The sequence below is a fragment of the Gobius niger genome (genome assembly GCF_951799975.1).
Source record: "Gobius niger genome assembly, chromosome: 6".
Taxonomy (NCBI): domain Eukaryota; kingdom Metazoa; phylum Chordata; class Actinopteri; order Gobiiformes; family Gobiidae; genus Gobius; species Gobius niger.
The window spans coordinates 9,739,347-9,765,933 of record NC_136857.1 but is presented as its reverse complement, the minus strand read 5'-3'; the positions used below and the strand labels follow the sequence as shown (position 1 = coordinate 9,765,933).

At 41.1% G+C, this 26,587-nt stretch overlaps 1 protein-coding gene across 2 annotated transcripts in view; it reads left to right on the top strand.

Moving 5' to 3' along the window:
• The first annotated feature begins 3,175 nt into the window (after nucleotides 1–3,175).
• Nucleotides 3,176–26,587, top strand: part of LOC306964553 (TOX high mobility group box family member 2-like) — a 124,029-nt gene continuing 100,617 nt past the window's right edge. The window contains exon 1 of one of the 2 annotated variants that reach the window (XM_079558610.1): nucleotides 3,176–3,778. In XM_079558610.1, the coding sequence (XP_079414736.1) occupies nucleotides 3,674–3,778 (105 nt within the window). In that variant the 5' untranslated portion in view covers nucleotides 3,176–3,673. The remainder of the gene's footprint in view (nucleotides 3,779–26,587) is intronic. The other variant, XM_079558609.1, reaches the window with a different exon arrangement.

Genomic DNA, 26,587 nt, shown 5'->3' with positions numbered 1-26,587 from the left:
TGCATGTGCTCTGACCAAACTCCTGAATCTGAACACACACATGACCTGAAAGACAAAGCACTTGTATTAACTACATACTGTATTGTAAGCCACGGGTCTCCAACCTTTTTACATGATGAGCTACTTTTATGTAACAAAAGCGTCACAGAGCTACTTATGCATCAAACAGACTTTTCTAATGATGCTGTTTAAAAAAAAGTGACTTTGATTGTGTCCTTACACTTTACTTTATGTACCTGTATGTTCAAAATGTTCAACATTTACAGAGAATGTATCTTAAATGTGATTAACAAGGACGTGTAGAAATGTTGAAAGCCTTGGGCAAGTGACAAGGAAAGGGCTGAGAGGTTGGAGATCCCCGTTATAAGCTGTTAGGCTTTTCCCATAGAATTATGAATTTGTTTTTTATGTCGGCCAAGTATTGATCATGAATATAATTATGAGAGAAAATTAATTGCGGTTAACTGTAATTAATCCTATGAATAAAATAATCGATTGGCAGCACTACTTATCACAAAAGAGCGCACTTTTCTTCTCTCGCTTTTTCTTTTTCATATAGTTGCAATATAGGCGTGATTTCCTGAATCAAGTTGGTGTGAATGCAAAATACGAAACTGAATCCATAGATAACTCTGCTGTACTGTCTGGAACCAAAACATTCTGCACTTGGAAGTCAGTGGACTGGCACTTTCAAACTTCCTATTTGTCCAAGGTCTCACAAATCTCACAAAAGACTCATTTGACAGAAGTTTTCTATCTTTGCTCAATCCTCAGCTCTTCTTTTGTCTCACACTTTTCTCAAATCTGCCATCACTTATCAAAACAACCAAAAGCCAACAAAAATATCTGATCTACCTTTCATCTTCCAGAATGTTTCTTGTGCATCATTTTATTTGAGATTAAAGTAGGACTGTGTCTTTGTGTGCTGCTAATTGCCATCGAGCTTCAGTAATTAAAGGACAATAATGCCTTAGTAGTAATTAGTTTCTCTTGTTTGGTTGCTCGCCCATCAATTGTGCTTCAATAATACTCATCATTAGCATGCGCCTGGGCAGTGAGGGATGCTGGGAAAGGAGCCCTGCACACACAGCACTCCACATTCCATTCCCATGAAGCCATGGCACAGGGCCACCAGTTAACCCTGCGAGCGCTGGACGGGAGAGATAGAGGGGCAATACAGACAGTGGACGGCAGGAGTGTGGAGAGGCTGATCCCAGTAACCCTAATACAGTCATGCTTTTGTCTGAACAGATTAAATTCAAAACAACATTGACCGATTAATTGGGGCTTTCAAATGCCCTTGCCAGGAACGGAGAATAACTTTGATTATATTTATTACAAAGCTTTAAAGACTACAGATGTGCCTAAAGTGACTATAGAGGGCACACTTACATCATTTACATGTCTCAATGTCAAAACATAACAAATTTCATTAATCAGCTTTGACACTCATTTTGCTTCTTTTGCCGTGCTGTTACTATGCTATGACATCACCTGAATACGTTCTACTCTGGCAAGAGAGAGATAATGCTACCCATATTAGCTTAGATAATGAGCCATGATGCGTACAGTCACATGAACTGGAAACATTTCAGTTTTATTCTTCCTTCAACAATTTGGTAACTTCCAGAAAGGGTTATTTGTGGAATTTCAGTTACTATAATCACAATAAGTCTAGAGCAGCAGCAGCAGCAGCAGGAGAAGCAGTGGGCCGATGCCACTGTCATACAGTAGTTTGTGTGAAAACAATTGCACCCTTCTCCGGGTAACATGCTCCTTTATTCCTCTAATGAAAGCCTGTCTGTGGTGCTGTTAAAGAGTGATAACAAGGAAATATCACCGCTGTTTAGAGCCATAGGGCGTCCCAGAAACAGATCAAATTAGGTGCCTTCCAAATAAGAGCCGTACCATTTGAATAAAGGGAGGCTGGAGTGCAGACATGGGGGCTATGGATCGTGCCGTAAACTGTGGCACAGCAATAACGCCGGGCTGCAGAAAATGTGCTCTCTTCTGTACTTTGCCTTGACATGATTGAAAGACAATGGTCCCTTGGATAGGCCATTTCAACATCAAATGTGCATGCACATCACAGGGTAGGCCTGTGCTATCCATCACATTCAGAGAGCTGTCAGGGAGGCCTCTCTGCTCAGCCTCATCCACTCTGCAGCTGGATGGCACTGAAGATTAAACCGAGTGCATATTCCTCCACTGCACTCTGCACCCTGTATGCCTTATGAGTGTGAGGTTTTAGCCTCGCCTTGCTTTAATCCAGACAGCACATTTGCGCACACCTGCAACATTTGCTCATTTTAAGTATAAAATGTAGAAGACAATTGATGACAAACAACACACACGTAGGCACTTGTTTACTCATAGGAATTGAATCTGTGAATATGTTAAAATGTGAGAGTTAAAAGCAGCCGTTGGAAACAAATACAGGCTGCATTGGATGCCGTAAGAGAATGTGCAGATGGTTCTTTCCTTTGTAATGTAAATCTTTGCAACTCAGTGTTTTTTTTTTATACCTTTTGAATTAAAAAAAAAAAAAAAGAACCATCAGAATTGTATACATGCAAAGCTGTTTGAGGCCGCATCCAGCCCAAACAGACGCACTGACATTCAATATAATAGGCCTTTATCAAACCATTATTCAAATTACTCACAGATGATTTGTTGCCGTCACAAGCTGGTGATGGCAATGCAGAAAAGAATAATGTTTTGAGATTTACTTTGTCATTTGAAATAATTCTTCAAAACTAAATCACGTTTTCTCATGACATTCCCTGACAAATCTTGACCCGTGACGATTTGCCTGGACAAGGTTGTCCCTAACTGTAAAACGAGAGGTCTGTGAAGAGAGGGCATTGTGTGCCGTGGCCCGGGACACTGGGCTTTGCATGAGCAGGTGAAGTCTGCAGTGCACATGACATGTCCAGGTAAAGTCATGCAAATGTAAGGGCTGCAAAACACCCACTGTACACGCGCCTCCTCCCGCCTGCCCCGCCAGAAGAAGAAACCCAAATGGAGCCCTTTTTCTTTTTTCTTCTTCTTCTTTTTTTTTTTTTTTTTTTTACGATGCACTCTGATGGCAGCGGCTTCATAATGCGCAGCCGTGCACACCGCTACATTTGCAGCTAATCAGGAGCGCGCAGTTGCAGAAAGGAGAGTGGTTGCCAAGGCAGCCACCAATCTCCCCTCCCCCTTTCTCTGCCTCCGTTCCTCTCTCCCGTTTATTATCGGCAGAGGTCGCATGGCAGAGAGGGAAGTCCGCGCACTTCTGTACTGGAGCCAAGAGAATATGCAGGTCGTCACGGAGTTCTGAGTTCTTTGCGTTTATCCCGCGTAAACTACCAGGAAAACCTCGGGGACATCTATTTGGAAGGACGCTTTTGTTTGTTTTGGAGCCCGCGAGAGAGTTTGGCCAACACGTGTTTGTCCGAGCGTTTGTGTTGGGAGTGAGTGTTTGGCACTGTGGCATCCCGGTCTCGCATCTCCTTGAGTTTGGGGGGGGGGCTGGTTATCTGGAAGTTTATGAGAGTGGATGTGGAGGAGAGAGCGCGCACCGAGTAGAGCAGCACGTTTTTTTTTTCTTCTTCTGTTTGTCAAACTGTATTGAGTCCAGGACGCGCGGAAGAAGTGGTGGTTTCATGCCTTCAGTGTCGCTCCGCCTGCGATGGACGTGAGGTTTTACCCTGCACCCCCGGCTAATGTGGGTTCATGCGCTCTACCGACTGACCCGAGTTGCCTGAGCCCGTTGGACTATTACCACTCGAACAAGGTAAGGGTTAGGGACGAGCTGCCCCTGTATGGTCTCTCTCACCTGTCATTCCCACCCCCCACCCCCTCCGCGTTCCGTGCGAGCTGCTTTTACGCACCGTGCGCCTTTGACAGTTAGTCCAAATGAACACTTTAGTGAAAATTGTAAAAGTTAATGACTTTAATTAAGGATCTTTCATGTCTTTTGGTGATGATTCCGAGAGCGGCACTTTCTCACTCTTTCCCCCCCCTCTTAGAACTAATTGGACACTATAGCTTCCATAGCCTACAGTGTTTCTATACCACAAGATCTGTTTTGCGCATAACAGGTGACGTTTGTCCAAAGATCTACTCTCTAAACTCAAGCAAAGACATTCAATTCACCAGTAATTATGAAGTGTTCGACGAAAGCTGCATCTCCCACTGTAAACAACATCCCAAGTGCAAGTTCATTAATGTAGAGGAGAGGTCTTGCAATGAAAAAAAAACAATGCAGTCCCCTTGACAGCGGCTCATGCCCAATCAAGAGACTTAAATGTCAAACAATCTTTGGTGAAATATAAGCGGAGACAGGAATCAATACGCACTTTATGGGGAGATGCATTGTGAGGGGTAAAGCTATTAGTGGTTCAAAAAGATGTTGAAATAAATGGCATTAAAACATGTGGCTTTTTTATAGAAACTAATACGAGCCAAGTTATTGACTTTTATTGGAATCGAGGCTGACGACCGCTGCCCAGTCCAGCTTTAATCCTGAAACATGCCACAATTACTGTCCACCCCTCTGTTGTCTCTTATTTTTCCTTCTTTCCGAGCCTTTCCTCGTTCCCCTTGAACCTTTTTTTTACATGTCTGTCATTACTCCCCTTATGATTGCGCGCAGTTGTGTTGTGCACAAAGCTGGCATTAAGTGTCCCACCCGATGTGGAATACCAAGGGCTGTATAGAATCCATACTGCCCCTGTGTGCTCTGCTCTGCTCTCCTAACATTATCTCCCCTCTCAATGATTTCTTATGGCTTACATGCCTCTCCTCGGGGAGTTCAGCGATTAAATAGATGTGTGTCAGTAATGTAGCGTTAATTACTTTGTAACGAGAAACCGCGTACCCACACCGCGGCTTGGCGCAAGTCATGCTCCTTTCTCTGTCTCTCTTTTAAGTTCTGATACCCGTGAGGCTTTTTTGGCTTGTGCCGGTCCCATTTGAGGTGGCATTTATAACTCCATTGAAAGTGAATGGCTGTCCAATTACACTAATAACTGAGAGAGGAGAAAGAGCGGATTCTTGTAATCTTACTGTAAAGACCAAAAGGACTCTGACTTTGCTCAAAGGGCCGTCTAGTGTTGAATAAAAGTTTGTTGCAGATCGCACAAAGTTAGGCTGCACTCAATCAATTGCACACAAAAAAAGACTGATCTATAAGCATCATGTTCAACAGGTTTTGTCTACACTGATTGAATGAAGTACCTTTTTGCCTCAAAGAATGTCTGGCCTACGCACACCTGTTAAGGGTTTTATTTTTCTTCCTCCAATAATGTTAGAAAAATGGAAATGACTAAATTATGTATTTCAATTTCATCATGCAGTCTGAACAAAAGGATTCAATTAGTTAGCAATAGCGCTCAGTGTCTGTAGTCGTACGTTTGTTGCTGGTTTAGAACCAAAAGTTTGTAATGCTGTAGATCAGTGGTTTCCAACATGGTCCTGTGTGCCATCAGGGATAATCGGTGTGCCTTGAACAAAAAGTGAATAAATCCAAGCTCAATAACTGCTTCATTTACAGTCATTTATTTAAAAAAAAAAAAGCCATTGTGTCCAGAACAGTGACCAATAACAACTATTCCATCATCCAGTGAGTCTACACGGTGGAACTGAAAACAGAAGTCTTTCTTTAAACTAATGAGAAGAGATTGATTGAACCAGACAATAACAATTGCAGTGAACCGTCTAAAAACCCCCTAAAAACAATCGAAATGGAGGCCACATTATTTAGCGTTACTTCATACCCACAATGTCCTGCTCAGTCCATTATGTAGCGCCACAGTCATGTTCTCCGTTGCCGAATCAGATAGCAGCAGTGACTCACCTGAACAGGCTTGCGGATGAGAGGGGAAGCGTACCTCTTACGGTTTCTCAGATGAAATGGTTTGGAGTGCTTTGGCTGGTCCTTTCTGAGAACACGAAGAAGAGAAAATAAACCGTTGGGTATGTTTTCCTTTCATTGTGTGGGCAATGGAAAGTCTCTCTATCTGAAACGAATCATTCCACGACTCGACATCAAAACAGTCAGACCCGCTGTGCGTTTCCAGAGGAGTTCATTGCAAAGGGACGTTCACAAGGCGCATAGGTCAAGTACGAAGTTCATGAGCAATTACTTAAGTACTTAGTAAAGAAATTAGACTGAACATACTTGTATTGGTGTAGTTTTTGACCAGACGTGTATCTGTACTTTGCAAGCATTGTTCTCTTCCACTTGGGGGATGTCCCTTGAATTAGTTTTTATAGTCAGCGACTCCATGTTCGGTCAGTGACCAAAGAGCACTGTCTCTCTACATGACAATTGTTCACTTCAATTATTGACATGTTGGAATAAGTGGGACGAGTACAGGCAGTCACAAAAAGGGGGGGATAGTAACATGTAACATTACTCTGCACTCGAATTGCAAATGAGTAGGGGGCTATGGTGTCTCAGTGGGATTCGGTCGGCTGGTGTCCTGTTAACAAGGGTCAAGTCTAACTCCTGGACAGCCTTTCTTGTTGTATTAAAAGTCATGGTGTTGTACATTCACCCCGGGGGCATAAACGTCTTTGTACTAGTATTAGTGGTAGTAACAGTTGTAGAAGTAGATTCAGTTATTGTCCCTTATTTGTATAATTGTACCTTTGTCCAAAGTACTTTCAAATTCTATGTAATTGAAATGTAGCTTCCTGTAGCTTCTAATTTGCCAAAGATGATGTATTTTGGATAACTTAAATGCACAAACTAATGTGTTTGTATTGTAGATTTATGCTATTTTTCCAAACGCCTTTTTGTGGAGCTCTGAGTCACTGCGCCTCGCCACAAAGTATCCTTTCTAATTACCGACTCTGAGCTCCTTCAACTCTAAGCCTGTGCATTTCCCTCTATATACCATGCAAGTTAATTCACCCGTATTTGTCATTGGCTTCCTTATGTACAATCCCATTCCCTGCAGCCACGTGACCTTTACGGTAGTTGAAGTACTGCACCGTAAATCACAAAAAATGGTAAGAAAAAGATCTGGATGAAGCGAGAAAGAAGCGAGAAAGAAGAAAAAAACAAAACACCTTTCTGAAGGAAACTCAGATTGAGCCGATTTCCAAACAGCCATAAATAACCCTGAAGTCGTGTTTGATGGGTTGCGTTCAATGCGATTGTGTACGTGCAGTCCTTTTATTACTTACTCTAGGTGCTCTTCGGCAGCCAAGGAGAGATGATGATGCTTGATAATGATATTACAATGGCTTTGTGCTACTTAATGTTTACTCTAGGGCTGCCCGACGATATCACTGTAACATGCAATAACTACGTTTAATATTGTGATGTGATTATTGGTGATGTTTAGAGACACATGGGTTTGTTGAGGCCAAAGTAAATGTTCGATTTGATTTGAGTAAAGACACAAGGTGCTGAACTCATTGAGTCAAGAATAAAACTCGTTTGGACTTGAAAATAATCAGGAGGACTTCATTAATTACATATTTAAGTATATACATTACAACCAGATGCCTCTGTCTGATACTAAACCAGGCCAAGTCTCACCCAGGACCGACCAACCTCATTCATCTGAAATCTAGGGCTGATTTATTAAAACCAAGCCAAGAACTAAACTGGACAACAATAAACTGAATTTCAAAACCGATTTAGACCTGAATTATAAGACGATAAGATGAAGAATTTACTTGGTCCTACCTTACTTTATGGCCCAATAAAAACATGGTAATTGGATGGAAATATAGTGTGGCACCACTGGATAATGATCTATGCTGTAATAAAAAGAGTAACGGAGCAGGTGAAGCCACTGCACACAGTTCTTAAAGGGGCTAGACGCAAGTTAGCCATTTTATACTCACTGCTGCCACCTCAGGTCATACGTGTAACTGCACCTTCTATATTTAGCTCGTGCATGACGGCAATTCGGACCCGAAGTAACACCGTTTTCAGTGACAGTGCAGGATTTTAGAGGCAGTTGTGGTGAACAGGTCTGGGCTCATTCTACACATTAGGACATTGTTGGAACATGTAGGGGGAGGAAAATACTTAATTTTAGTATTTTTAAACTCTGTATAGTCCCTTTAATAAGTCCACAATGAAAGGAAACTAGTAATCGAGCGTGCATTCTCTTCAATGCATTTGCTATAGATTGCACACAGCCTTATTGCTCCACTCTGCACATATAGAGTGTATCAATTTGGGCCGTATTTAAAGCACTCCCTGTCATGTTCGGCTATAATTGCAGTGTGCCCAGGCTCTTGTCCGGGCGTCTCTGCGGGTTTGCTCTGTGAAATGGGAACGCTGTGTCTGCCTCCTTTATTTGAATACCTTAATCAAACAGACACACCGCCGCTGGCCAGTGCAGGGCAATACCATAGAGTAGTCCCTGTGTTTACCCGGCGTGCCCCACCCAGCTCATATGATCTCCCCCGACCGCTGATATGTGCCGCGATAGGCCAGGCCTGAAGAGTGCCTTTGTGGGATGGTGGTCTCTCTTTCTCTCTTTCTCTCTCCAGATAAGTGCAGAAAATGATGCGCTCCATTTGAATACCTTATCGGCCCTGTCGGTCTTTTATTACACCGCTGCATTTGTTTATGCCGAGCAGAGGGCTGATTACTTCATATTAACATCGAGACTGTTTCCGCACGTCAACATACTGTAGAGACGAAGCGGTGTAATAGATACGGAGAAACTTTTTACAGTGGGGAAAGTAGCAAGTAAGCAGGCTATGTATTTATTTCATTAGTTTCTGTATCTTTTGTCTCAGTTCAGGTTTGCCTTCATAATGTTTTGGGACTTTTTTATTTCGTTGTTGCTGCAAACTAAGGTTTCCTGACTGACTATAGCATTATAAAATAGGCCAGCAAATGTGCAGCAATGTAAAATGTAAAAAGAGCCATCTCTCTTCTCTGTCTTCTAAGGAGCACTGGTCTTTTCGCAGCAAAGAGAAAGCATGAAGGCTCATCGCTTCGTGGCACAAGCGGTTTATAGCCTGAAATTATCCAAAGAGGAGGCATGGATTAGCAATATTGAGTGTTGAAACATGTATGGGTTGAGGTTACAACAACTATCCTTCATCAGATAGAGTATTTATTATCAGATGCACAGCACACAAAGTCTTCTTTTACACTTAGATACTGAAGGACAGAATCATGTATTTTTCTATACTTTATTACTTTAGAAAATAATCAGGTACAGGGTATTCAAGGTGTATGTACAAAAACGTATTGTAGGATATATTCGAATGTGTGGTCTAAGCAACACTTTACATGCAATAAATTACTTGATGATATAAATGTATCATTGAATTTGAGGCTTAAAGCAGAACTAAGTAACTCATTCCCTTGGAGGCCATAAGCACCACTGCAAGTGTTGTAGCTTGTTTTTTTTTTTACACGTTGATTATCCGTGGGGGTAAATACTTCGCAGACAGAAAATACAACAGAAGAGAGGGATATTGTGCCACAACTCAATGACACAATGGGGATATTTATCACTCAAATACGGCTAAAGTGGCGCTAGCCCACAGTTAGCTTAGCCTGTTAGCCTGTTATCTTCTTCTTCGTGATTCCATTAGTGTGTATTGCACCTCCGACCCAGAGGCAGGGAAGTTGCAAGTGTGGCTTTCTGGACAGAGACACCAGGGGGAGATGAAAGACCCCCCAATCATCCCATTAACACTTGTATTACCCCCACAGGGACTACGAAAAGCATTTATTAAGACAAGCAAGTGACTTATTTCTTCTTTAAATGGCGCAGTTAACAAGCTGTTTGGTTCTTTAATCCCAGTTTTGTCTCATTTCTCATTTGAGCAGGAACAAAGCTTATTCCATCTCGTCTTATCCATCTTAAGTCCTTATATAAGGTTTAGCAGTGTGTTTGACCTGCTGCGTTATTATTTAATGAACTGTATGGTATTTGACAGCACAACACACAGGAGAATGAGAGGATGGAGTTGAAGTCAAAAGTTGTTGCAGTAATCAGTGTCCCAGTAGGACAGGGGGGCAGAGCCTGTGTGCATGTTAACTATTCAGGCGTTCTGCTGACTCTAGGTCCACGGTCACAAAAGCTTTCATAGACGTGTGCAGGGGAGGGCCATGCATTCCACAGCTCGACCAGTGGACACACACATGGGGTGGAAGCAGCCTGTAATGGTGCCCTCAACCACTTGAGTTCATCTCTGGGATCGGCTGAGTCACCCGGCTCACATGAGATTTTTCTATTTTGATCGGTTTGGATGACTGTAAAATTGAATGGATCTATTTGCAGAATTGTTTTGACAGTGCTCTGGAGGCAACAAAACAAAAGCATTAATCACTTGATCAGATAATCTAATACTGAAATGGGCGTCTAAGTCAGTCGGTCCCAAGCTTTTTTCTTGAAACCACCCATGTTGCATGTGTTGCGTCAAAATGTAAAAATAACGGCCAATGACTTTTTAAATACAACAAATAAACACATTGTGAATGTTTTCTGCACCTGTATCCCCTTCCCAGACTGCTTTACTACCACTTAATTTGCTCAAATGATATCTCCTATGACCTGACCCCCTGACCAGACAAGGCTCCAGGGACTTTAGACTATAGTTGCCAGAAATCCTACGTGCCCCCCAGTTTGGGAACCACTGGTTTAAACATAAAATAGCTAGCACTTACAGAGACTCAAAATTACATCAAACCTTTGTTGCAAAAAGACAGTTTCACCTACAGAGCAATATTATCAAACACACATATTTACACAAATAGGGGGCAGCAGAGGAAGGGCAGAGGAGAGTTCAGCTTTCTGGCTGCCTGTTGGATGAAGATGTTCTTCGGTCAATTAGACTTGGCACAGATCGAGAATCTACGGTACTCTCCATGAGGAATTGCCGTCATGCACAAGCTTAATATAGAAGGTGCAGTTACATGTATGACCTGAGGTGGCAGTAGTAAGTATAAAATGGCTAACTTGCATCTAGCCCCTTTAAAGAGGCTGTGAGGTGGGCGTGTTAATTCAGGGGATATCTCTGTCACTGCAGGAAAGCCACTCAAATGGGCCCTGTCCAGGTCATTGTTGTAAGATTGTGTATGACTCTTCTCAAGTCATACACGGTCCACTTGTGAAGATCTAGCTTGATATTCAAATTGGATTAACCTCGGATATGTCCATTGTTCACTTGTTTTTTATGTTGGACAATAAAAGTTTGGCCTGTTCTAGAGTTAGACGTGACTAATCATGCAATTTCGAGCCTTAGGGAGGGTGCATCATGGCCGGAGACCAATACTTGCTAACCACTCTGCCACTGTGCAACCCTGCAAGTTGTTTATCTTTACTGTTTGTTTAATGGAGCTTTTATGTGCGTATGCTTTTATTTAACCACCAGTAGTATTCGAGGGTGGGGGGCTTATCCACGTGCTAATTATTGGCAGCGGCAGTCCCGGGACGCTCGTACTGCGGTGGGCTCCAGTGCACCCCCCTCGGCGTCTGCTCCCGTAATTAAGAACAGCCGTCCCACTGCAGCACGCGCATTAGTCAGGCCTGGTGCTCCCATGGGGCGCTGTGGTGGCATTTTCATTCTCCCCTGAAAAAGCATCTGAAGAAGAGCAGAGGCGAACAGAGCACCTGCGCGCAGAGGGACCCATGGGTGCAGCTAAATGTTGATTATATTTGTTAATGGCTGTGAACTCTCAGAAGGGGCCTGGAAAGTTACAAGTAAAGCACTAATAATATGTGTATGGGGAGGAAGTAGTTATGCATGCAGTGCAAATAATGCAGGCCATGCAAGTTGCTGTTTTTCTTCGCTGAACTGAAATAGTGCAGTAAATGTGCGTGTAAGCTCTTAAGACATTCACAAGTTTCAGAAAGTTGTTTTTTTTAATTACATATAAGTTGTCTCTCATTTACATGTTTCATTTGAGTCGTTATTTCACCTGAGGGTTTCGTCTCACAGCAAGAAGGTCCTGTCTTTGACCATGTGTGACCTTTCTTTTTGGAGTCAGCGTGTTCTCCTTGTGCTTCCCCTAAAGAGATTTTGTAATTTCAGTGGGACTTTCCTGGTTTTCATAGTAGTCAAATATATAAATACATTAAACTATCTGGGCCGTAACCAACTGTGTAATAACACAATAGGAATTTGACTCTGTTTTGTCAACACTGTAACCTTAAAAAGGCTACCTATGAACACCAGCAGAGTGAGTGGTGCACCTGCCTGCAACTAAGAAGTCTGTGGCTGATTGTGCATCCTGTCCAAAGCCCACGCTGTAAATGATCAGTAATCTGATTCAAATCTACACTGTATGTAGGAGGTTGCAATTATTTTGTAAATGTAAAAATTATGGTACAGTGGAAACCTCAATTAACCCTATTGAACCTTTTTGCAAAAGAGCTGTACTTTCCATTCAAATCATTCCATTTCTCATTATTGCATGTACTGTAGCCTTCTATATAACTTGCGTTATTCACTAGTCCCCTCTGTGTGTGAAATATGTGTCTGTTTACAGTGCTGTATCCCTGTCTGTACAGCGTCTCCATACTGTGTGCATGTATGGCCGCGTGTTTGCATGCATGGAAGAGGCTGGAAGCTGGACAAACATTCCCAGTTGTCAGAGCTTCCTGAGGTATGTCCTGTGCAAACATGATGGGCCTGACTGAGCTTCTTACCAGGGATTCATTCTGGCTGCCTCCCCTTGTTCTCGCTGAATATCCTTTACAAATATTATGGGCTGCTATAGTGTCAGTGCCATGTTTGAGCAGCAGCCTGAGGGGACAGTGGGCAAATGAGCGCTCAATTAATGCGCTAAACCGTGGCCAAAGATGTGGCTGTGGAAGACAGAGAGGCACTAACAGTGTTAAGCACCAGCTAGACCCAATTGACACGATTACTATCAGTATTTATCCTTTCCTTTTCATATGAATTAAGATATTGGCTGTTTTTGCATCCCATATGCTTAACTAGAGAGGTGCTGTTGACATAGTCATGCGGCTATATGATCACACAGAGGGTATGCACTTGCATCATTCATACAGAACCCTCAATATCCCAGACGCAGTGTCGAAACAACACATTTTATAACTCATCATTCACTCATTTTGCTTCTGTTGCCATGCTGTGACATCATCCGCATACCCTCTATTTTGCTGCCATAGATATTACACATTAATTGCATGATGGGGGGAAAAAAAGATGTGTGTGAAAGCTCATGAATAGAACACAAAGCCCTTGCCATATAGCAGGGTCTTGTGATGCCAGAAGTAGATTCACAGTAAATGTTATTAGATTAACAAGAAATTGGAGGTTGTTTTGCAAAACCTTTTTTCTTTTTTTTACATGTTACAATGTTGTTTCTCTCATCAAAATCGTACCTGGAGCGGTGATTTGACCCACTTGCACATCTTTGAGTAATCTTTGAAGCTTTCCCAGGGGTTATTCTAGCTTATGGGGGGCTGACAGTGAGAATCAGTAATGAAATGAAATTAATGTTGCATTTCCTAAACAACAAAGTGTTAGATTACACTTTGTTGTTTAGGAAATGCAACACTCCCTCTTTAATACAAGTAGACTCTTAGTGGCTATGACCCCAAGACATTCCATAAGTTGAATTTCCTTTTAACAAAGTCGCTCCATCAGAAGTGCCAAAGAAAGACTGCAATTTGCCTCATCTCTGGACCTCTATTACACTTTATTATTTACTTTGCCTATTTAATCTTTGATCCATTCACCTTCACTGCGCATCTCCCCCCGCCATGACGCCCCTGATTAATCTACACACTCCTGACTCCGCTCTTTCCCTCTCCTCTGCCTCCTCATTCACGCCTTCTCTCCCTGGGCCTTGTCTGTCAGGAGCTTGTATTTATTACGTGTGACATATTTAGCAGGCAGATATAATTGCCCGTGCGAGGCTGTAATCGGCTGCAGTCAGCGGAGAGCGGAGGAGCTAACGGAGCGATCACACTGTGCCCTATTCATTCAGTCCGTGAGTTGATGATGGGATCGCTAACAGCGGGCCGGCGAGGGAATATGAAAACAAACAAAGCGATTATAGGAAGGTGTAAAGGTGTTAAAAGACCGGGCGCTGATTGATTTTTTTGATTTTTTTTTCAGTGGAAAGTTTGGTGATTGAAATAGGCATTAAAGCTGTCAAAAGCGCAGTAACAGTAGCCTCTGTCTGTGGTTATTTTTTTCGGCATATTTTTCAGTCAAGTGCGATCGAATGTCTCTAGAAGTCTCCCTGTGTAGACCATGTTCAGACCCTGATCCACAAACAATAGCCTGTCTCCTGCAGCAGCTCGATTTAAACATGTACTTCATTCATGCTCTTGTGTTCTCACTTCATGTAGAAATTGCGGGGGGTTGGAGTCTTTTCTGGCAACTATAGTCTATAGGCGGGGTGAGTCCTGGACAGTGGCCAGACTAAACCACTGAGTAGCATTTATTCCATTTTTGTGTTCGTTCTTTGTCATCCTAACATCAAAAATGGAAATTAACAAGCTTTGCAGGGTGCCTCTTTAAAACAAGGTTGAATTTTCACTTTTAAAATTCAAATAACAAAAATGAAAAGAGACTCGACCTCTGCTTCTCGCGTAGGCAATAAATTGAAAGCTGCATGGTTTTGGCCACGAGCCCCGATGATGACGGATGTCGCCAACAATAACAAACAAAGGGAAAGAAAAGTCGGATTTTTTGGAAACGATGACAAATGGTCCTGTGCTTCTGCGCTATCGAGAAACTCGTCCAAGTCGCTGTACGAGCACCGCGCTGCTGTTAACACCACAATTACACAGGAAAGGAAAACTTGAGTCGATCTTTTTATAGATTTGTTAATAACACGGTAGACAGTAGTGAAAACCCATAGCCTAAAGCGGCACTTACTGGCACAGCCCACACTAACCAACCAGAGAGCCTGCATTTGACTGTGTTTGAGTGGTGCCATTCTGTGTCTGCGCTTAAATAGACTATAGACATCAGAGCAGGAGGTACAGTACGCAAAAGATGAAGCCCAGACAATTTGAATAGTTTAAATAAAGGTCGAGCTTGACCGTTTCAGCAGCCTTTATTTCAAGATGATTTTAATGTAAAACAAATTATTTTTCATATTTCAGATGAAGAACTGCGTGGATTTAATTGCGAGGTATAGGAGCACTGCGGCGTACTTCAACAGCTTATTGCCTATATGTTTCTTTTTTCATGCGGCTTTGAATCTAAGGCTAGCGTGCAACAATTTGCATTTCTGTTTAGGGGAGTACAATAGTAAAACGAGACACTCTCTACATGGGATACATTTACAATTGCCTGACATGAAGAAGATGAGATTTTCATCCATCCAAGACATCTAGTACAAAAAAATGTTAAGAACAAAGACATCTGGGCACATCAAAGATAGGTCAATCCTGGATTGACAAAGTCCGTTGGATCAGAGGCCAAATGTCCTCCACCTCTAAAACGCTGTCTTTGTCCAGATGTCTTCTTTTTAGACATTTCATTAAAAAGAAATGTGTGTTGTATTGAGCTGCAATTTGCAACCAAAGCTCCGATACATGCAGGTAATTCTAGCTCCCTCTGTCATGTCATTTGCCCTTCATACTGACTTTGCTTTTTCATTGCCTATTACAAAAAAAAAGCATTAACGAATACAAAAATGCTTCAAAACAAACATTCCTTGAAAAGATTTTTAGTTGCAATCCAAATTGTAGCCTTAGCTCTCTTTTTTGTGCACCTCTGCTGCTTAGACATACAGTATCACACCTTGAATTGTGACAGAAAGAGCAAGTGCAATGAAGCTTTGTCACCTCACCATCTCCAGCATGAAGCCTGCCAAGTCATCCAGGAGATTAAACTTTTTGATTGTGCTTTAATCTCACTGTGAATCCAAATGAAATTGCAACATTAATAACATGTTCCACAACAGCTGCTTTATTGTGTCGCCCTTGAGGTGAAAAGTCTCTGTAAATGCTCTCATGTGGTTTGATAGTTAAGTGATAAACTATGTCCACTGGCCGTTTTCGACGCCTGATCCGTCCGTGTTGGCCTAATTACCCAGAGATCAGTGGGGCTTTGGGGACTCTACCTGTTGCTGGAGCTGTAGGCCACTTACAGCGAAAACAACAGTGTCGGTGTCAGAGCCGGAGCAACAGTTGGTGTGAGCGGCCAGAGAAAGGAGTGAAACTGAGAGACGCTCATGTTTTATTAAGCCCCGTAATGCAGCCTAATCTGTGGCTAGGGTTACACACGGCATTGTGAGTAATTAGAGATCATGTCAGAGGACTGGCCCTGTTGAAAAATTGCACTCCGCCCTAATCCCTACCCCCGTCTCCCTCCTCCCTGTTCCCCCTCACACAACTGTACACAAAGGGCAAACATATGCAGACACATTTCAGCTGTCGTAGAAAGTTATTCGACTTTGATTGGAGCGATTCAGTGCCGTCTGCAGTGTTTTCTTCAACATTTACTGTAATTTCAACTACTGATAATGTTACATCAGTTTGTTGTCGTTGGAGTAAGGTGAAACTCGGAAAATTAGAATATTGTTAAAAAGTGCATTCATTTCTAATATTCAACTTAACCTGTGAATCCAATATATGATAGACTCATTACATGCAAAGTAAGATATTTATAACCTTCATTTGTTATAATTTTGATTATTATGGCTCAACTTGTCAAAACCCCAAATTAAAAATCTCATAAACTAAGAATATTTTGAAAATGGACTGCAAGCCATAATCATCAAAATGATAGCAAACAAAGGCATGACATATGTCACATTGTAATGAGTCTATATCATATATTTGCTTCACATTTTAAGTTCAATGACAGAAATAAATTAACTTTTGAATATTCTAATTTTCCGAGTTTCACCTGGAGGCTATTCATCATGACAGACATGTTATAGTAGGAGAGAATAGAAGCTATGGTAGTAGTAGTATTAGTAGTTGCCATAATATGTTGTTGTGATGTGGCGGGTCAAGTACACTTGAGTTACTTGAGTAACTGTGCCTCTTTGTGTAGTTTTATCACACAGTACTTTTCCTTCCTATTACTTGAGTTGTGATTTGTCCATTAAAAGTTTGGACATAGGAACATTTTGAATAAAGTTTAATTGATCAAGTTATCAAGTGTATATAATGTGTTTGAATGTCCATGTTATTGGTACTTTGTGTTTGTCATATTATCAAAACTAACAATCCAGTTCTTCAATAGTACTTTCACCATTTAGTAGTTATTTAGTTCACTTTGTTTAACCTCTTCCTATAAGAAACATAACATTAATTAAGATTACTCTGCATGCACTCAAGTAATGTCACTTCCTCACTATAATGCAGTAAAGTGTTTTAAATGTGATCTTCCATATTTCATCTACTTCTTTTTTTTGTTCATTGACAGGAGTAGGTCTTTTACATGGAGGCACTTGTGGTTGTATTTGTGGAGCACGTTGGCTGAGTGGCTGAGGCTGCTGTCCTGGCGAGTGCTGCGGGTTTACTGTTTCACTAAAACAATGGTACTTGATCCGCGGCCGCGGTGTGCGCTCCTATAGTTTAACACAGACAGGAGCTCAGGCTGTTTGTCTTCTGTGGCCTAAACACTGCCCATTCACGCTCCAGTACAAAGGAAACTCTCATCTGACACTGCGCACTTGTTACCTCTTTCATGCCTCATTGTGCAGCATTTTTGTTCGTAGTATTCATCATTACACCGCCTGCATACATCACTTTGTGCTTTTAGTTTGACAGGAGATTCATCTAACTGTCTGTGTATCAGGAGAAAAGAAAGGGGAAAATGATGCAAGCATGTTCCATTTTAGGCGGCACAAATCAGCTGCCAGTGAGATGCCGAGGCAGACAGTAAAACAGGTTGGAAGAGTAACTAACAGTGTCCACAGGGCTTCCTTTACACCTTTGTCAAACCTGATGGTTTTACGCCTGAAATCCACTTTTGTTTACATGAAAACAGAGATAAAAGCAATTAGGTTATAGAAAGAATGTGTGTGTCTCATATTGGCATCTTTCTTTAAAAAATAAGCAGTATGTATTATAATGTTCTGCAGGAGAGCGTTAGCATTAGCACAGGTGAAATTTCAAACACCTGCGCACTGTCTCACGTAACCGCAGCTTTTAGATCTTGTGGCGGCTTTTAAGTAAAAATTATCTATTTGGTTCAATTCATTGGATTTAAACAATAATCAATCAATGAATCGACCCACATCTATTTATGAAGCCCTTTACAAAACTCAAGGTGACCAAAGTGCACATTCTACATTTCTGAGTTTACAGTAAAATCAGACAAAATGAGAATAAAAAACAATTAAGTGAACAATAATAAAATATGTAGGCTATCAACAATAAGATGATATAAAATGTCACCGCATTACTGACTATTAAAAGCCATTCTGAAAATAAATAGGTTTTAAGACATGCCAAAGTCAGTGAAGGTGCACATGTCAGGGGGCAGCTTGTTCCAGAGTCTGGGCCCAGCAACTGAAAAGACCCGATCACCCCAGTGTTTGTAGTTGACTCTGGAGACTTCCCGCAGGAGCTGGTTTGTGGACTTTAGCACCCTTAGTGTTTCGAACAGATAGAAGGTCTGACAAATAAGGAGGGACAGGGCTTGTTTTGAGTCTATGAAGACTATAAGGTCGACCTCATAGTGAAGGCCATGTTTATGAAATGTTTGTGAAATGTCAATCATACCTTTAATTTAGTGGAAAATATTCATTTTCTGTCTTTGAATGTCCAAATGAGATAAAACATATCCGTACCTATTTTAACGACAATTGCAGACAGTTGCATTTCTAACACTATTTGGTTGTAGTATTAATCCTTTGAAGCAAGTTTTAGGAAGTCATTGTTGTAGTCAGTTATTAATCGTTTTACCCACGGCTCCCCAGGCGTGCACATAAGGTTAGTTAAATTCTAACCAAAGCTGTGAAGGGCTGGACTATCGTGCTGCTTTCATGTAGCCCTGAAAAAGCTCATTTACGTAAGGCGCCACATTTGCATAAAACATATCAAAATGCAAAACCGTGTTGTGTTCAAAGTCCTGTGTGGAGAGGTAATTGCAGCGCTGCGGGACGTGTACATGTTGTGTGAGTGTGTAGGTGTGAGGTACTTCCATATTTAGGCCATTGTTGCTTTTCTTATAACACGGCATTTATTGGGCAGGCTAGTATTAGTCATTACACCTGGTATGTTATTATGGCACACACATTTTAAGGCACCGTAAGGAGTTTTTGCCTTTTGTATTTGACATTCAAGCTTACATTAATAGCCCTAGGAGAGAAATTTCTGTTGTTAAATGGTTTAAACCTGTTCCCGAATGATTTCTTTATTTTCATTTCAGTTTAAACATACCTCGGAGGTAAGCCTCAGGCTCATGATCTATTAAATTAAAAGCATTGCTCTGTGCTTGGTTTTAGAATAATGTCCCAGATATGGAAAATGTTTCTTTTTGCCTGTCTCGGGTATTTCACATCCTTTCAATGTTACATGTGTCCAAAGTCCTGTCTTTTGCATTCTTGGTAAATCAGATAAAGAGGGAAATAATTTGCAATAATGGGTCATTTGTTTTTTGTTTTGTTTTTCACAGCTTTAACTGTAATATTAGAATTCCAAAATGTAAAAGTCTTGTATGTTATACCCAATAGGAATAAATTCTTTGAGATACAACCAGGCAACTTTAACACCTCGCTGGAATACCCCTTTTCGTCACATATTGACTATTTGGGACAAATCATAATGTCTATTGCAAATTTTACGCGTTTTCCCACAAATTACTACTTTTACGGGGCAAAAATGCTGTTAACCTACAAAAAGAAAATCACGTATTGGGCCTTTAAGAATAATATATACTGCGAAAGCTGAATTACTCAATTTATCTGTTTTTTTTACCACCTCACGCAGCAATTTATGAAAAAATAAGTCACTGCACATAGACTGCATATGTAAATATTGTGCATTTTTATCAGTCGCTAACACGGATGATGTAAGAGTCTAAAATAGGCATCATTTATTTCTGTGCTGGTCTGCCCTATTTCACTTCACCATCAAATAATCAGGACGTAAGAGAAGTATTCTGAGAGCTAGAAACGAGCAGTTTATCTTCAATGACCTCCTTCTTCCATGGATTGAAAACAGGAACAATCTGGTGCCACAGCTCTACAACGTACAACGTGACAAGAAAATATCCCTATGTTTAATGATGTTATAAAATGCAGTCTTTCTAATGGCCAACAGAGGGCACACCTTCTCCTTCTGCACACCATTGACCGGTTCAGAACAGAAAAAAACAAAACTGAGAAAAAGATAGCGCGGGGGGGAAAGAACAAGCTTTGGTGAAGGTGACTCGACCCAGTTGCATCTCTGACGGTATCGGCGTGTGGGCTGGCGTTTTGAGCGCGGAAGAGGGAGACGGACTGAATAAGCAGGATTACCGAATCCAGCGAGACACATTTTCTCTGAAGCCCTATGATTTATAAGTGATCCATTGAATACCAGCGTAACAAGCCTGTCTTTTACGCCGCTGCTAACCCCACCCCCCTCCAGCCGCACAGAGCACATAGCTGCGAGCCATTTCATTTCCTCTCCTCCTATGACAACATCACAATATAATGGGACATGGATCACGTGACCGGAGCGAGTACACAGGGCGATCAAATCTCCCTGTGTCTCTCTGCTGAAGGGCACTGCGGTCAGCCGTTACATAAACTCCACTCGCACAATCACAGAAATATGCTTTGTGCCATTGTTACAGGGGAGTTAGTTGGCCCCCTGCACTGCTGAAGACTGATGACACGTTTCAAGTTAAGCATTTTATTCGTGCTACTGCGTCTTTGCATAATGAGATTTCAAAACCCGTTAAGAATCTAGTCCGGCAAAAGCAGGCCCTTGTTGTTGAAGCAGATGTGCTGAAGTGGTAGAGTATTTGTTAAAGAATAGAAGTAGTGTTTTGTAGTAGTATTAGCAGCATTTGAAGCAGTGGTAATGAATGTCCTTTGAGTTTTAGAAGTGCTTGTATTAATAGAAAAAAAAGCTCCGCTACACTGGTTGTTTTTGTTTAGTAGTGATAAAGATGTTTTGCCTCACACCTCGAAAGGCTCCATTAGCAACTTAAGAGCCTTTTCTCTGCAGGCTGGACTAAAAAGATCGTTAGTTTGCTGATGATCCCTCTTGAGGCCAGAGGTAGAACATTCATAATGTTATAACAGTCCAGTGCAGAGGACAGCTTGAGAGAAATCTAAAACTCCTGCAAGCTTACATGGTTATTACATGGTTATAGAGGAGGTGGCAAGTACTGTATGTTAGCTGTATGAAGCCTACTTATTCCTACATCCCAATCAATGCAGTAAGTTGTTAATAATAGTAAGTTTTTTATATGAATACGTTAAAAGATTGAGGGCACAAAGACCTATATTCTAAATTGTACATCTTTATCAGAATGTATGGTTTCAAATGATTTATAACATAAGAAAATGGCCTTATAGTCAGCTTCAATAACAACCTCATTGTTTTGCAAGTGTTATTTTGGTCTTTTGTCAGTTTCTGTGAACTGTGAAAACCACAGTTGGGTAACATGTTTAGAATGGGGGACAGTCCCGACTCCTTTCACCTGTTTCAGCTCTTTGCCTCCAGCCTCAGAGTTTCACATTTTCATGCAGAAAAACCCTCACCTTCATTTTCTCTATCATTTTCTATTTCTTGGTCATGATACCAAAAGACTTCTAAACCCCGCTACTGATTTAAAAGTAGTTTGTATTGACTAAAAAAAAATCCTTCATTGTCATTTTCAGGGTAACACTGTCATGAAAAGGGTCCATTGAGTGGCTTGGAGTCTCATGAGTATACAGTATTTTGCATATGGGTCTGTTAGTCTTTGGGTTAACACACACAACATAACTACTGGTATGTTTTTGATGAGGGAACTACACTGTAACATGGTAAACAGGCTTCAACGGCTTTGTGTATCAGCTAGTATGATATTTGTGTGATTTACAGTATATGACATCAATACCTAGGCTAAAATAAAGCATAAAATAGTACATTTGACGAGATTCATTATGTGCTTTGGGTCATGTGTATTTATTTGTGCGCCGACTCTCATCCACTGCCCAACGGCCATTGCTGTCGCTCTGTGGAGAATCCCTGTTCTCTCTTGAGCCTGTAATTAAGTCTTGAGAGATGCAGACTGTAGTTCGCCGAGCTGAGACCGATCGGGCGCTAATTGTCCTGGGTTTTAATTTCTAATGGAGTGAGGGCCGCGGGGAGCGTTGCCTAACGAGCTGCACTTAGTGTCTTCTTCTGTGTGAGGAGAGCTTTATCTGTTTACTGTAACCGCGCTGGTCCGGGCAAATACAGAAACAAGAGCAAAAAATGTCCCTAAAAGGGGATGTATGTCTGAATTATCTAGGAATACAAGCCTGGGTTTAAAGCAGTACTAAGTAACCTTAATAAATTTAATAATTCCGTAGTCCGTAATACAAGTGTTAATGGGATGATTGGGGGGTCTTTCATCTCCCCCTGGTGTCTCTGGCCAGAAAACAACACTTGCAACTTTCCCTGCTCCTAGTTGGAGGCGCAATACACACTAATAGAATCACGAAGAAGAAGCTAACAGGCTAATGGGCAAAGCTAACTGTGGGCTAGCGCCACTTAAACAGTATTTACAGCCAATTTTGAGTGAAAGAAATTATCTCCATTGTGTAATGGGATGTACAATATCCCTCTCTCCCTTTGTCTTTTCTGTCAGCGTAGTATTTACTCTCACCGACAAGTAATGAGTAAAAAAACGTAACATGCTACGACACCTGCAGTGGCACTTATGGCCTCTAGGGACATGAGTTACTTAGCACTGCTTTAAAAAGAAACATTTCCAGCCTACAGTGTGTCAGTATGGCTAAAAAACTTGATTTAAACCTGGAAAAGCTGTTTACATAGTTTTCAGTGTATGATAAGATTTAGATAAGAGTTCAACAGCCAAATATATCAGTTTGGACTTCTCAGGCAAGCAAATATATTGGAAGATATGAGGGCGTAGGAACGACAAGAAGCGTAAGCATACATTTAAAGGTGTGGACCACTTTTGTCAGCATTTTTATGATGACTTATGCAAAATCGACTTGTTTTTGTAAAGTTCGCGTAGGTGGAGTTGTATTTCTGCTTCAGTTTTGACAGTTGAATAATTCTGTTCACTTGACTGGTTTCTTCTGCTGAAGCGCTCCGATCTGAATTTACTGGATTTTGTTGCGTCATAGATGAAACACAAAACTGTCTCCCAAATGTTTAAATTCCATAATCCATCACCAGACACGTTCTGTGCTGTGTCTTCTCTACGGCGCCGCCTTTTTGTTGCCGTTAGGTGAAAGTAAATTCAAAATCCTTTAGGGAACCACACAGTTGTTATCTTTTTTAGAGTGGATTAGTTGCAAGTCTTGTTTATCTGTTAAGAAAACAAAGTTGGCTCTGATTAAGAGGAATACCGGCCACATTTCTGATAATTTGCTTGAAAAAAAAAAAAAGAAGTCACATTTCTACATACAGCCCCGGTGACTTGAGAGTAATCCGTTGCAGCTTATCTGTTTTGAGTGCAGTTTGCTTTTGCAGCGACTCAAGCCCTTTCCTCTTATTGTTTCAATATGTCAGAGCATTGTTTGAATGAGGTCACCCATTACCCATGTGGCTCGGGGCCAGTTCAACTTCAGCTCGTTTAATTGAATCTACAACATGAGTCAAACTAAACAGGCCCAGACCCTGCACTGACAGCCTCATTAGTTCACATTAAGAACTCATTCCACAATGCACTGTGACTTTGACCAACGCCGTGCAGGGAGAGCATCAAATAAAGCACCACTGCTGAAAATACAGAGGGTTCAGATGTTTTACGAACCTCTTTTATGTATTTCTGTTTCATTTTGTAGCAGTTTTTTTTTTCTTTCCCTTTTTGTATTGTGTTTCTTGTGACACTCCAAGTCAAGTGTCTTCCTCAGGAGACCAATAATGAACCTGAAACCATATAGAAATTCAAAACTTTTGGAGAAAAATATAATAAGTGAAACACTCTTGAGACATTTGTTAACCTTTTACTGAAGCTTCAAACTTATTCCATTGCTTTCTGTCGTTCTGCTGTTTGTGAACATTCATAAAAGTTCGGGCCGGTGGTAATTTTCCATCCACTGCCGGTTAAACAGAAAGGTACAGCCCCTATAGAAGCCTGAATGAATTAAAAAAGGTAATATGGTGAACATTTCAAGTATCAGACTTCAACATAACAGGAATAAATAAGGGTAAGTAAGCATACATACTGAACCCACTGTAGACTGGATTTTCAAGCACTGCTCTTGAAAATGCATTATATATAAGCCGCAAAGTCCCATTTTCCTTATTCTGTACAAGTTAATATGAATGCCTCTCGGGTTAAAGCATGCCTCTGTTTGCTGGGTGCTGTAATGGAGTGACATTTTCGTTTTTAAATGGGATTTTGTCAGAGCGTGATGAATCCAACCTGCCTGTCATTCACAGCAGACAGTCTCTAGTGCGCCGAAATATTCAAGTGAAACCTTTAGGAGAAATTTGACTGTAGCACACTAAATAATGAGGGCTTTATCAGAAGGCTGTGAAGCAAACAAAGGGGCCTTTTTATGTCACATACCACACTGCTGATATCAGAATGACTTAGGTTTTAATGCAGAAGCAGCATTTCTCCCATATATCTGCAATTTTCTAGCCGCATTTCGTACAAATTTCTCAATTAAGCACGCATTCTATAAGAGCCGCCGGCAGCTCGGACACGGTGCACATGGGGAATCGTGCTGCTGTGATACAATGTGGTGCAAAGGGGGGAAGGAAATGTACAGAGTGCTGCTGCAGAGTGGAGATAGGGCTGTTTGCTTAAGGCTAGGTATCGGGCACCAAAACAAACATGGCCGCTCGTAATGAGCCTGTTTGCCTGCCCAAGGTAAAGACAGCTGTTGTCTCTCAAAGGAACAAGCCCCGCTGCCATAGTAACACTCGCCCCTGTGGAGGCAAGAGGCAACTTACAGTATAGCACACTCCTGATTAACCTACATGATATAGGAAAAGATGTTATATATTGTGATAAAAGTTTGTAATGTTTTGATGTATAACCTTTTCCTGTGCAGCTCTTGCTTGTTTATAAAATGTGCTATAAAAATAAATTGGATTAGATTGAATTTACCTCCAAATAATCCTCTCGAAGGTCCATTATCTCAGTAATTGAATTATAATTTGTGTTAAATTAGATTTTCTGATCACTAGTGACTTGTAATGCACTGTACATGTTTCTAAAGCTGCTATTTCCTCAAACATAGCTATTTACTGTAAATAAATAACTACATTTGAGCTCCTGAAAACAATGATATTCACCATTGCTCTTAAATGTACAATCATGAAGCCCTCCTTTAATGCCTCACAGTGAAATAGTGTCCACCACAGTGTAAATGTGAGCCCATATGGCACATAAGGACTTAGCGAGAGATTTGTTCAGTCTTTAGTGCTGAAAGTGAAATAACTGGTGGGAGTGTGAACCGGCTGTGCGCATGTGGACATTTGACTTACTCTTAGCATTATCGAGTGTTTGTAAACCTTAGCTTTGTTTGCTTTTGAGAGCACATGTTAATGAAGTAGAGCAGTTTTATTAAGCATCTGCCACAAAACAAGAGATGTCTGTGCTTAAAAGTGTCTCTTTTTTTGAAGGGCACTATTACAGGGATGTATGTCGGAGTGACTGCAAAAGGCATGTCAACATTGTCTGTCTGAAGGACTGAGAAAACGGCATTGGATATAAAGGTATAGTAGCTTTTGAAAACATACAGTAAGCCTTTGTGTTTTCATTGCCATAGCAGTCCACAACCCCTGCTCTTTCCTGGCTTTGTTTATTTTCTCTTTCACTCGTTGTTCTAACAAAGTAGTTTTGATCAAGGCAATCGTTCAGAAAACTTGAATAGACATTGAGCTGAATCCTATATTGTTATATTAATAAAGTTCAATAAGCAATAATTTTGGTTTTACGGCCATTTCTAAGGGAAGTTGTGCAGCGGCTTCTGCGCTGAGCTAAAAAAAAAAGTCCTGACCACACGATTGACACCTCAGCCGACTGAACAGCGGATAAAGATCACCATAACCAGAAAGATCACAATAGTTCACACTGTAGGACATCATACTCCCTTTTTATTCAGTTCCCTTATGTAAATGTGTCAGAACAAAAGGATTAAAACACTTTTCTGAATGTGCAAATTAAATTCCTGATTAATTTAAGTTGTCCACACTTCTTTTTAGATTTTTTTTTTGATAAGTAATTTCTAATTTCTCGGTTGGTTTCTGAAAAATGTAGCCCATATATGTTCACAAAACATCCATGTTATGCCATATACTGTAAATAATGTATCATACCAATCTGCAGCAGGAATCCTAGAAATCCTAGCAGTTTTGATGACCCAATCCTCAGCTATATTCACCTTTGGACCAATCATTTTCTACAAAGCTGAGAAAGAAAAATAGCTTGCCTAAAAGAATGAACGTTTGTTGTGAGAATGCCATTTGTCCCAGGACCCCACTAAATCCCACCTCCTTGGCCTTCACATGTGTCATTTATTCTAAAGCAGCTCCACACGGTTTCC